Consider the following 13831-nt stretch of genomic DNA (forward strand, 5'->3'; position numbering starts at 1 on the left):
ATATAGTAAAACACTCCTGCCAGTACTTTTATAAACAATTTTAAAAATAAATTTACCAAGTATTGGTCAATTGGAGTGCAATTGGCGAACGATTAACGTGTCCCTCGTGTTGTGTTCCTAGTCTTTAGTTATTGGTTTCTTATCAATAATCCATGTGCAAAAAAACGTGACACATTCAAAGAAAGATATACTCCAAATATATCACCTAATTACACATGAAGAGTTAAAGCATTAACCCGCATTAATTTATTCCATACACGTGAAAAGGATTTCACAGAACAAGTACGGAAATAATGGGAAGAGTCACGAACGCTGCCACATGAATATTTTATATGCAATCACTTAAATCAATACATACCCAAATTAATGTTCTCCAAAACACTAGCTAAATAGAATTCTAGAACACTAACACCGAACACATCGTGCCTTCCGTTCATCTCAGAAGCACAATATTCACATGTGTCGTATGATAGCGCGGGATAAACTGCTATCTCAAATCTCTCATACAAGATATATAGAGATAGCGATCGCTTGATATAATAATACTTTTATATTTACACTATATTTTGCCCTAAATATGCTGTATCCGTTGAAATAAACAACATACACTTATGAGTTATTACCAAATCAAATCAGTCTTATAAAGCACGCGTAAATACTGCAATTTTCATTTGTTAATTTTTTAATGAAACTAAATATAACAACAATGTAATTATGCACTATATTATTCTACATTTTCTCGTCGCTTAAACGTACAATACTCGTTTAAAAGAAGACCTACTCGAGGCTTAGATTGTTAAAACTGAAAGCGACTCGACGTTCTCTTGCAATTTTACGCAATCGGTGTCGTAAATTCGGAATCGCTTCGAGTAACACCGACTATGAAGATTAAAGACTAAATTAATGCCGTCCTTGATTTTGTTTAAAACAATACTTTAATTAAATGATACAGTAAAGTGGAATAATTTCAACAACTGTTATGTAAAAATCACTATTTAATAACCACATTAGTTACTATGACCAAAATATACCATCTTAATGTACGGTTTAATTCTAAAACCAAGGTGACAATGGCATGTAGATTTAAAACCAGACTAAGAAACCACCTCATAAATGATGATACGACTGGACTGGAATTATTATTACATGACATTGGCTTCCAAGGACTTCTGTAACAAAACCAAAACATATTCAGTATTGTTTTCTGAAAACTTAATTGTACTGACAGCTACGAATATATAGTTTAAACATTAGCAACATACGTAGTTGTATTCACGCAATACTTGAAAAATTTATCAATTTGCTAATTTAGGGAATATTAACAGTACACTCATACTATAGGTTTTCATATATATTGTTCTCTCTTTTTTTCAACGATAATGTGAAGGCTGACAATACATCAACACAACTGTCACTATATGTGAAGGCACGGTATATCCTATCACAAACAAAGAGATAAAGCAAAGCTTTCCATTAACAATCTATACTAACATGGTAGGTAGACTGGAATGAGTGGCACAAAGTGAATCCGTCTACTGTCATTATTCTACGGGTTTGCAGTATAGGGATTTCGATTCGGTACACACTCGAGACAACAAAGGCATGTCAGGGCAGGTTCGACGTTCGCTTTGAGGTCATTAACACCCGAATCCAATAATCAATGTTGAAGCATTTTGACAGACGCTTTTAATCTTTTTTGAATCAGATGTATATATAGACGACAGTTCATTGTTGTACCTTTTGCCTAAAGTTAATATATAATATGGTATGAATTACAGCTATGGCTACCAATCCATCGTTAGCTTTGTAGATATTACGTGAAAAATAATATTGCAGAAATTAAATACTTATTGTTTTCAGATTTGTATCCTAAACAATTTAAAATACTTTTTAATGTTTGTATACAACAAGCAATGTTGATAATCTATATGTTGCTAAACAATTGATCAATATGTTTGTGTTGATTACCATTGATTGGTTCTGAGGACGCCTGGGAGGGTGCAATTATCACTAATGAGATTGACACTAGGTTGTCTAACACATCTGACTCCATATTATATACTTGCTTCGTATTCTTGACATATGTACAGTCGAGGAAGTTTATTTCCTGCCTTTGATTTAGTCAAAAAATGAGTTGAAATAACACTACGTCTTAAATAAAGTTGATAATGGTTTGATATACGATATTGATATTAAGTGGGAAGCGAATTTAATTCTTTGCCTGTATCCCATTTTAATATAAAGTACTGCAGGAATTTCCCACCAACACTATTAATCCTTTCACTAATTCATTTAAAACCAAGAATATTGAACATAAACACGATACTTCTAAAAATAACTAAATAAATATCGTTCCAACGGTTTCTTATTTAATTACCGGCCTTGGGTAAGATTACTAAAGACTGTACTTAAGCTATTCAAGGTACTGTGGCAATGGAGACTTAGTTATTGCCAAACAATAACAAAATCATATTCAAGCAATAAGTGTAAAGTAACAGTGAGAATGTTATATGGAACAATCGTCTTCATATAAATGCATATGAAAAACTTAACATTAATTCTATGTATATTCGCTTTTATATCGTCATATTTCTTTTTACGTTTTTGTAATTGTTCTCGTGAAGAACTACAGAAATGCATATAAAGTCTTTGTAATTGTCAGGTCAAGGTTCTTACGAACTAAATACTTCCGCAAAAAATGAAACTAAGAGGTAAATAAAAAACGAATTCGTGATATATTGCGATAATGGTATCGTTATATAGCAATTATAATTGCTATAAAATTACTGTGTACCAAATAAACAGGCAACTGCGATTTACTAATTAATGACAAGGCTTTTTTGAGGACGGAATTAACAAAATAATAGGAGGAAAGGATTCTATTTGCATGGAATAAAAGAAAAACGCCAGCATGAAATAAAAAATAAAATAATTAAATACTGAAAATTTTCTAGAAAATAAATTGCCGAAATAAATGTACAATAATAAATTGTCCTATTTTAAAACACGGAGTAAAAAATATTTGTGCTACGGCAGTGAAAACTCACGGTTTAGTTAATAATTACAATTATCTATAAAGCAACAAAAGTTAAAATATTGACTTACCTGAGGTAACAGATATGACGGAGGTATCAGAACCTTTCCTACTGTGCATTTTGTCCGCCTTCGGTAAACAGTGGGCTTTAGCGTCCTCTGCGATTCTTTTATTTTCAATCTCCAGTTTGTGCAAAAGCGCCCGTTCCGGCGTTGGAATTTCAGCGTCCGAAACTAAATCTGCAAAACGTATACCGTTCGGTAATCTTTCCATCTACCCTAACATCACACTCTAACACCCTAGAAAACAAGACTAACCGTGGAATTCCATTGCAGTGACACTTGTATTGATACATATTGTATTCCTGTTTTTACGAGATAAAAACATTACGTGTGGAATTCCACGGTAATAGACATGAATGCTTTCAAATTGTGTTTGAAAATCAAGACGATGTAAACCACTGATCTATATAAATGGACAAGCTATAAGACGGAGCATTTTATGCATCTTGGTTCTTATGGTCGCGGTTGATGGCGGTGACGAGTATCGGAACTAGTAATACAGATAGAAAACCTTGTGATTAACAAAGATGGGTTTAAGTCGTGAGGAAGCAAAAGTTGTCATTTCCACCTATCCATTTAAACAGATCAGAGATTTTAACTTATTGATTCAAACAAAAGCAAAGCGTTGTGATCCTACTGCACAGTGATAGTTACTTTTATAATTTCTATGTGTATTTACAAAATGATAAAGGTAAAGACGTAATTCACATAATCTTAGCAGTAGAATACAAAACACTTTTTTGTCTTGTGCTTATAGATTTGCTTAAAATTATCGAAATTGACTCTGAAAGTTAAACGACTTTAACAAAATTATATAATAAAATATCCCGCAATGAACAGAACGAGAAAAGGTAAGGATTGATAAAAATCACCTTTATTAAATGTAAATAAAAGATTATAGTTTGTTTGTAGTTATATTAGTAGAAAATTATTTTGAAGAGAAAATACGAACATGCAGATTTAATTACACACAAAAGCCCAATCAAATGTTAGTCACAATTCAAATATGATTAAAAACAAGCATTCATGCATTACAACAAAAATTATATGAATATGCCTCGTGAATGATCTTGCCTAAAAAATATGTACAGTCAAGGAATTAAATTTGCTACCCAGTCACTATAAGAACAATAATTTATATTTAGACGTATGTTAATATGTCAAGTGGGCATGAAATCAATTTCCTCATCTGTACATAGAATAAAAAAATTAAAGCATTACGAGCCTTCTAATAAAGAAAAAGTAATTAAAACCCGTCAACTAACCGAAAAGGATTCCTATACAAAAGTTTGCATCAAGTTTCATAGCTTTTTGCTTCATTTCGAATCAACAAAAATAGAAACTTTGACAAGGAAAATTGCGAAATAACTTTGCGTTTGTTAAACTTCAACGAGATCACAATGAGACCAAAGGTTTGCGCAAGAAAACTTTCAATGTTTGTGAAGAAAAACTTGAGTTGTTCAAGTCAAATGAAATTTAAGTCAGTTATAATTTTATTTTTTTAATATTGTTTATATTACTCGATGTTGCCTTGGCTCCTTAACTAGTAGAAATGTATTTCACCAACGACTTCCCTTACGTGATACATTCCTTCTTTGTGTGTAACATTAGTTTTAAATAAATTTAGAATAGAAAATCAAAAAGATTTTTTAATTAAATAGATGGCCTATCGCTTATATTCCTTTTGAAGAAACTATTTACATTGCTAATTTGCTAAGCTAGGATAGTCTGTTTCTGGTAGTTCCCTAATGTCAGTATAAATATATAAAATGTCAATTACAAACTTAGCTCTCAGTTGGTAGTTTATAAACTTAATTATTAAAGTTTATTCCAGTAATAGATAAGTCATTAATAACAATACTTGACTGATGACCGTCAAAACAAAGTAATCTTCGTCATTTAAATACAATGAAACAAATATTAGAGCCCTTCTCAAATTGTATTAATAATATTTTTTCTAATTAACTTGTTTAAAATAATTTCTTAATTGTTGATATTATTCCTTATTTGTGTGCAGTATTTAGATAAACAAAACTTGTCATGGGTGTATGAAAATAATAGAAATTGTTTTGAAAATAACGCAACTTATTGTTTATACCTGTACAGTTTTTAGGCAATTGTGAACGTTCTCAAAAACATTGTTTACACTGTTTTCAAATATGAAAACTGGGGCTTAATTGTTAATCACAACCCATGCCCTTTTCAGCAGTTTAACTAAATTGCTTATTTAAATAAATAATTTTCCTCACTTTCATAGTGCATAACAATACAAATAAAGGTGCTTCGGTTGAAATCGTAAGAAGTTTTTTACTATCAAACATTAAAAAACACTTTTACAATAATAACACACTAACAATCAAACGTATCTAACTACACAGATTACCCAAAACCAACAACAAATCTCACACATATTAAAAGCATGTACAAGATCTTTTTATGTGGGTTTGCACTGTTGAGACACTTGTATGAAAAGATATTGATATCAGAGTGTTTACCATTGGGCCGACCGAAAAATTTTCATACCATCAAACGATCCAATCGATCGAGCCAACGGCAAACACCTGAAAATACATTTGTACAAGTGTTACGTATTAGAATTTTAAATTATTATTTCAAACAAATGTGTTACAAACATATTTACAAAACATTTTTATGCACAAAATCACATGATGCAAATGTTTTAATGTCAAAGCCAATTAAGCTGGGTGCACATGACTACATGTACATATATTAAATTCCAAATTTTAAAACGTGTGTACCTTCTCCGTGGTTTATACTGACCCAACGTCACGGATAACTTCTTATTATATCTAATACACCTTCAGTGTGAAATGATTAGTTAAGCAAGTTAATTGCTATAATACGCGCATAGTCCAAATGAGACGCGACCTGGGAACCGTCATAAAAATTGAACCAATCATCTCGGCCGGCAAAATGACGACTTCTTTTAAAACTATGCTTCAAACAATTCAGTGCCTTGAAAGATCAATACGAACTTCTATTTTAGAGATCTATCAATTTCAATTTAATATGACGAGGAACCATCTCATTGTGACTGCGCGCTGTGATACCACTACCGAAACTTTCATACAAAAATTTCCGACAAAACTGGGATATCAATTTTTGTACTAATATTTCGGCAGCGTAAACCTACGTCTAGAGTGAGTTTCTGTTAGTTATATTAACATGAATGGAGCAAGTTGTCATACTCGGATCAGTTAAATTCCTCTGCGCGGTTGGGGTCAGCGGCTGTGTTGAGACGGCGTTTGCCTCCATGTCTGCCGCTCTATATAAACTGCGATCCGCTCACTGTCGCCGCTTCTGCACCAGATATGGCCTTGGTCAAACAATGCATTTGTCTATCCGCCTTTTTTTAAAATGAATAAACAAGCGTTTGACCACGGGCTCTATTCACTCTACTCTTGCAGACGCCCACGTCGTACAGTCAATTTTCTCAGTGAAACTTAGTAATTGCCTATTTTATGAGCATTTAAAGTAAAGCCAATTATGATAAAAATCGTCCGTCGAGAGATTAGAATTCTCTGATTTAATGCCTTATCAATTTTCTTAATAAAAGTAGTGGTTGCGTTACAATAATTACATTTTACAACAGAAATAAATTGTAGCTTAATTATTTTTCATCGTGAGTTCAATTTAGAATTAAATATATCGAAGATAGAAAAATCTCGTAAAGTTTAAACTACACAGAGCCTTACGACTTTAGAGATTAGGACGTATAACAAATGCATAAAAACTACAATGTAAATGATAACAATAAAACAACAATGATAGACAGAAAATATCATGCATCTGCAGTTTTCTTATAAAAATACTTCGTGTAGAAACGAAAAATCCGCTGCCTGGCAGCCTACACACTATAATCGTTAAAAAGTAAGCTACAAGGCCGTGGTTTACAAATGTTTTATTATTTTAAATACATCGAACACCACACGTACGTACGTACGTTCAATAACTTCGATATAACAAAGTTATTTACTTACGAAAATGTGCACGCTGAACTGCCTAACTTTCCACCGATCTACATTTAATAAACCCGAAAAGGTATTATAAATTTAATTTAAAAAATCACACATTAAAATTATTTGTTAATATGTACAACGTTGCAAAAAACATGCTTTTCGGTTCTAAACATAAACGACATCAATTTCTAAACAATCACGTGTCACAACAAATATTTAATTCTATAACTCTTTCTAATACTGAAAAGGCATTCATTTTATATAAAATTCAGTACTAACATGAACTTGTTTCTTCTATTATATCGCTCACGGCGGGTTGCTTAGCCGGGAACGACATCGGTAGCCACTTATACAACTATTAGCGAACTGCTAGTCTCGTACCGACGGCGGGAGACAGGTCCGTTACGTGCAAAGACGGAACGCGCACTAAGCAAACCAACGGTACTCTACAAGTACAGTAGAGAAACGCTCTCAATATGGCGTCAAAACCGCGAACGTTGGCACGTGTACTACATAATGTTTAAACATCGGATTATGTCTCACGACAGGTTTTAACTTCAAATGGAACCTAACACAACCAATTCTGTCTATAAAATTAATACACGCTTAAGATATATTTTGAACATTTCATTAATAAATTAAAACTTATTTACATATAAAATCATTACGAAACGTCAAGATTTGATATTTAATTATCTGAATTTGAAGTAACTTTAGTTATGAAGTCGCGATAACTTTCTTGACTCGTTAAAACAACAGCTGGTACCGTTCCACAAACATCGTTCAATTTATTATTTAAGTTACAATAAAAATTAAAATTGTGAATTAAGAATTTTTTTCACCAGAAAATTTTGCAACAACGAAACTCAAAAACGAAGTGACATTAGTATGTTTAATAAATTAAAAATGCTTATGAAATTCATCTGTAATACAAACAGTGGGGTTTCACGGTTTCAACACCTGTATTAAACAAATTGCTTATTGGTCTTCAAATGGCATGAGATATTTGCTCATGCGTTTCTACAGTGAAATTCCACTGTTATCACACAGCTTTTGCAGACGTTTACTGCAAGATTTTAATAAATTACTTAGGAAGTAGGATATATAATCTTCCAGATATTCTACAAATGCAAAGTTACATCGAGATGTAGTAACAATCATTCATTCAAACTTCACTATGTCTATTAGTATGAAGTATTATTATGTGTAGGGTTATTGAAAGAATTGACGTCATCTTGACAAGTGATCAGAGTAACGGCACAAGAGTCATCAACTCAGTTAAAGCAAGGGTCGACGATATCAGATCTCGGTCATTGATTAAGTATGTAATAAATCAGCAGAAATATTATTATGCAAAATATAGAAATTATTACAAAAAACGTTCATTCTGGTAAATTAAAAAATACTGGTAAGTAATAAATATGCTGGCCTACGACACCGCAGACGATTGTTATTATACTTAAATGGTACAAATTTAAAATTCAGATTGACCAACTGAAAATATAAACAAAAATAGTAACGAGAGTAAGGTAAAAATATATTACTCATAAAAATACTTAGTTACTTTGTGTCCCCCCCCCCTTCTTGTTTAATTTTGACACTTTAATCGATTCTTACCGTTCATTTTAATCGAAAACTCGACTTAATTTTTTTGAATATGCGACTAAACTATAAATGAAATTTCTAGCAATGCTTCTACAGCAAAATGGAACCTTTACAATTTGATTTTAATATAATTTGTGCAGCACAACGCTTTGAACGTAGATATACCTAAATGATCAAAGCGAGGCTCAGTCGCAATAGACGGATTGATTCTGAATAATGAACTCTATATAAATGTAGGCAGACGACGTTGGCTCGACGAGCCTTCCTTCCGTTAAAACCTCGGAAAACTCGTTTCAAAGATTAATTTATAAATACGATTGCATCCAGAGGTTTCCCGGAACTTGATGAAATTTATTTACGCGTCTGAGCACTTCATAATTTGTTCGTGATTACGCCGAAGTTGCATGCTATATTGTGTTCGGTATATATTAATTGCATCCAAATTAAATTATGTAAATATTTATTGACAAAAATGTAAAGGCGTTTAAGAAGTGCAGTAATAATACAAATTGAATTACTAAATGTATCGATACGTCTATCGGACTACATTACATTCGTATAGTTCTTTTTATTTTTAACTTAAATTGATTTGCCTTTTACGTAGTACTTAGATAATCATTACTAATAGAAATAATATATTAATAACCAAGGCTACACAACAAACAATGCCTCTGGGGCCAATGCCACTATTATTAGTGTTTATCACTAGAAAAAATAATTAGTTAATGCGAGACGCGTAAAATCAATATATAGTTTTCACTCCTACGATTTTCCATCGAATAGTGCGAAATTAAAAATATATTTCTTCTTTTACGAGTACTATAATATTAAAGCTATTATTGAAAATATGGTAAATAATTAAATGTAAACATACTTATTGAACCCACTAATTGAAATACCAATTGACTTCAAGTGTTTCCGAGACGAGAGGGATGAAATGCTTAATATATCCGAGTAGAGAGTAAAAGGGCACTTGTATCTGAAGTGATGCACGTCAATTGGACTAAAAATAAAATAAACGAGCGTTTTAAATAAACCTTTACAATTACTAGAAAGGTACAATCTGTGAATCTGGCGGTGTGACACATTAAAAGCTATAATCTTAAACCTACTTCCTAGATTGAATATAAGCAATAACATTAAGCAGACTACTACCATATTAACTGTAGGTGGACCCCTCTCCCCCCTAGGCCTAGCCTCTATCTGACTGGCGATGCCAATGACACGGCATTTCAATCTTATTACCGTTAAGTTATCTACTGATACATATTATGTTGAATTTTTTTCCTAATATATTAGTTGAAATTTATTATTCTTGTAAGAAATGCAATAACTAAATCGATTCCGCTACGCTTGGTAAACCGCTAGAACGCAATGGTGCTAAGTATAACAAATGAAATTTTAACGGTGAATACCTCTACGACTTAAGAAAATACTTCTACATGTTTAAAACTTAAGATAACGCTAATATGGATGTCGATGTATTTAAAAAAATAGATATTTATGGTGATATGGAGACGAACAATAAAGCACAAAAGTTTCAAAGCCCCAAAAATAAATACATTATATTATAAGTAAAGCAAGACATATGAACAGTTGAATGTATTATTTGATATAATTGAGCATTTATTTATAATAACGTAAAAATTCACTGACCTCTATAACACACTGGACAGGTTAGACGCAATGGTAATTTGTACCTATTTAATTTACGCCATTTTGGCTCTCACGGTAGCCAATGGTTGCGATGGTAGAACTCGAACTAATAGAGATGCAGTCAACTATCAATAACAGCGACAGACAAGTTTAAGAACGAAGCAAAAGCTGCAATTTCCAAGCATCGTCCTATCCAATGTGTTCTGAGATCAGTGACAATAGTACACCAATATGCTTTCCGAACAATATAACTGAACGATTCTATATATGAACACTTTTGAAAAGATATAAAAGGCACACAACAGTATATGTTATCTTACCTATATTATAAAGAAAAATCTAAGAATGGTGAATAAAATCGTCATTGAATGTTACTAAATTCATCAAATTACTCTGCTTGTATGTGACAAATAATTTAGTGATCATATATGGCGAAAATGACTTTGGAATGAAACAAGAGACAGTTCATCTTGGAATGCGCATTCCTCCAATAAACAAAAACTGGGTAAACTTACCTCAACTCAATACTCTATGTGTACTTCGAAGTGGGTGCCAAGTTGCGACCAGCGCTGGCTTTGACAACTGGAACAAACAAATATATACGGTTGGGTAAATTGCACTAATCTTTTCTAAATTATATTTCTTTGACTATCGTAGTAAATTTATGTTATTGCTAAATTAAAAACATCGCTAACAACATTTTCATGTATCTATAACGTTAATAAAAATGGAGTGTCTGTATGTATATATTATTTATAATTTGTGCATGTGGTTGCGTTTCTTATAAAAAATATATTAACTATAGTAAAGAGATAGGAGTAATAGGCTATTTTATGTTAATTCCAGAGACAAACTTGCGGATTGTGGCCCGCACAGCTAGAAGCTAAAATAGAAAAAAAGAAAAAAAGCAAACGAATTATTTTATCCACGTCACTATATTAAGCTTAACTTACACCATTTCATAAGTGTATAGGTAACACCTACAAAGGCTTTAAAATAGCGTTATTTCTAATCCTGTAAACTAATACAGCAAGTAGTTACCACGTCTGGTACATACGTGGCGTATTTAATTAAAACTTACCATTCCCAGTTTGCACGTCATTTCGACTTTAACGTTATGAAGTTAACGAAGCGAATTAATAATGAAACGTTATAGGGACTGCGAACGTTGGGAATGATTGGGAGTGCCTGACACTCCTTGTTTCAAGGTAATTAAACGGAAACAATTTCCTAAATTAGCACGGCTTTCTGTTGATATATTGGTCAAGCAATAAGTAATAAATATCATACTGGCCGCCAAGAAAGCCATAGAAAATGTTTTTGTAATTGAGGAACGTAATTTGAAAGTAGTGAAAAATGTGACGTGAGCGATGTAACAACATTTTATTTGTATTACATGCCTTTTATCAATTTATGTGAATAGTTTGTGTATTTTATCATTAAATAAAGAAGAATTTATCAATGGTACTAGTTTACATTTATTCAATATTTCCTAATATTATAATTATTTTCCAAGTTTATTTAATGTATAAATACGTATTCGACAACATAATGTAACGAAGATTGATTTCGAGCTTTATTAAATTATTAATATGCAATTTGATCTATCATATATCCACTTAAATTTAAAAAAATAAAGAAATAATAATTAGTATTTTCTCATTAACGAACAAGAATCACCTCTCATCTAAAATTGTTTGGTACGTTATTATTCTACTAGTTAAAATTGCGATAGCCAGGTTTATACCAAAAAATGTCCTTACGATCCAGTAAATTCCTCGCTAGCTACGGACGGACGGTCGCTTGAGGGTGAGCGTGTCTGGGAATATTTTATGTACCAGACTGCACTCAAAAGTGCTCTATTTTTTCCTGTCGCAGAGTAAACGCGGCTTCCGTACTGCTTTATTACGTTCCACGAGCACTCGTCGCTATAAACATTGATTTTTTTTAAATAAACAGTAGTACATAACTTTAACAAGATAGAAGATACCATAGACATAACAGTTGCAAAAAATAAAATATTCCTAAGAATACTAAAAAAAAAACTAATAAAACCAGGGCTTTAGAAGTAGTTCGGAAAGCGTATTGTTTAGCTTATCATTCAGGATTATTCCCAACCGTCACCCCGCTCTATCCCCACATGAGAATGAAACATTTCATCCGTCCCACTTTGTGCCACAAGGTGACAGATGGAACCATTATGAAATAAAATAAGTTCCAAACGGCTCCTCGTCGCAAAAGGTGGAACGGATGAAACTTTTTATTCTCATCTGTCTCCACGTGGGGACAAAGAGGGGTGACGGTTGTGAATAATCCATCATTCAAAGCTTGAAAAAGTTTATATCTTTTTTATTCTAGATCCATACATTTGCATAGATGGATGGATCTATCATGAAGTCCTAGAATCGATGATCGTGGGTGCATCCCCATGGTCATCAATTCTAGAACCTCATGTAAGAATAATGCCTTTATATTAAATGTATCAATACTCTTTAACTATGCCAAGAATAAAGGTTAAATTTGCCGTCTTCATCGCTTACTAAAATAATCTTGACCATATGTTAACTTCATGTATACTTTACATATATTATAACAATATACTTATATGTAATAAACAATATATTTATTATAATAACCCATTGTCACATGAATACTATTCTTCACAAATCGAAGATCGATATATTTCAGAATGTGGTTTACATTTTCAGATGTGTCATGCGATACAAAATATACTTTGTTCGGTTAAAATGTCATAGAAAAATTGGGGCCTGTAAATTTTAGAAAATAATAGATCGTAGGGACATTTATTTTACAATGTGGCTTTGGATGCTTTTAAGCGCTAAAAATTACACACGTTCTTTTGCTAAATGAATTGGAGGAATAACCAATATAAATTAATAAAACTATTTACAGTTTTCAAGTTAGTCGACATATGATTGCATCGATATAATGAAAAAGGCGAAAAGATTACGTCAAATAGAAGCGTCTCTGATATGTCTCGGATACGAACATCAAATTGTTAATGTCGAAATTTTGTTCATTCAATTATTATTCTTAACTAAGATACTGAACATATGTGATACAATTATGTTCATGTTCATAACGAGCTGTCGTCCGCAAACTTCGTTAGCGCCATTTGGATCATAAGTTACGCCACAATCACAGCCCGGAGTTTAATAAAATAACCTATAATGTGCCTATCCATGTCAGCTACCCTGCAGTAAAAGTCCCGTCGAAATCGGATCGAATCGTTTCGGAGATTACCTAAAACAAACACAGCTTGCGTACAGACAGAAAGACAGCGATTATCGTTATCAGCAACTCAAATACATCATTTCCGAAATCTTTTTCCTTTCACATTGCAAACAGACACTCAAATTTTATTACAGTTATATATAGATTGTGTGGTGTATATGTGGGTATGCCAATAATAATGTACCGTCAGTACGACGAATAATAAATCAGTCCAGTACCAACCGCCGTTTCAATAACAC

General features: G+C 32.4%; 1 protein-coding gene across 4 annotated transcripts in view; it reads right to left on the reverse strand.

Annotated features, from left to right (window-relative positions):
• LOC106099400 (ecotropic viral integration site 5 ortholog) overlaps positions 1-13831 on the reverse strand; it is a 40402-nt gene that overhangs the window by 17058 nt on the left and 9513 nt on the right. For 2 of the 4 annotated variants that reach the window (XM_013277944.1, XM_013277946.1), the window contains exons 3-5: positions 10853-10919; positions 6306-6417; positions 3106-3273 (exon numbers count right to left, since the gene is read on the reverse strand). In XM_013277944.1, the coding sequence (XP_013133398.1) occupies positions 3106-3273; positions 6306-6372 (235 nt within the window). In that variant the 5' untranslated portion in view covers positions 6373-6417; positions 10853-10919. Of the gene's footprint in view, positions 1-3105; positions 3274-6305; positions 6418-7355; positions 7490-10852; positions 10920-13831 lie in introns of those variants that run through there. The other 2 variants (XM_013277945.1, XM_013277947.1) reach the window with 2 other exon arrangements.

Source organism: Papilio polytes, unplaced genomic scaffold (genome assembly GCF_000836215.1).
Source record: "Papilio polytes unplaced genomic scaffold, Ppol_1.0 DF824124.1, whole genome shotgun sequence".
Classification (NCBI taxonomy): Eukaryota; Metazoa; Arthropoda; class Insecta; order Lepidoptera; family Papilionidae; genus Papilio; species Papilio polytes.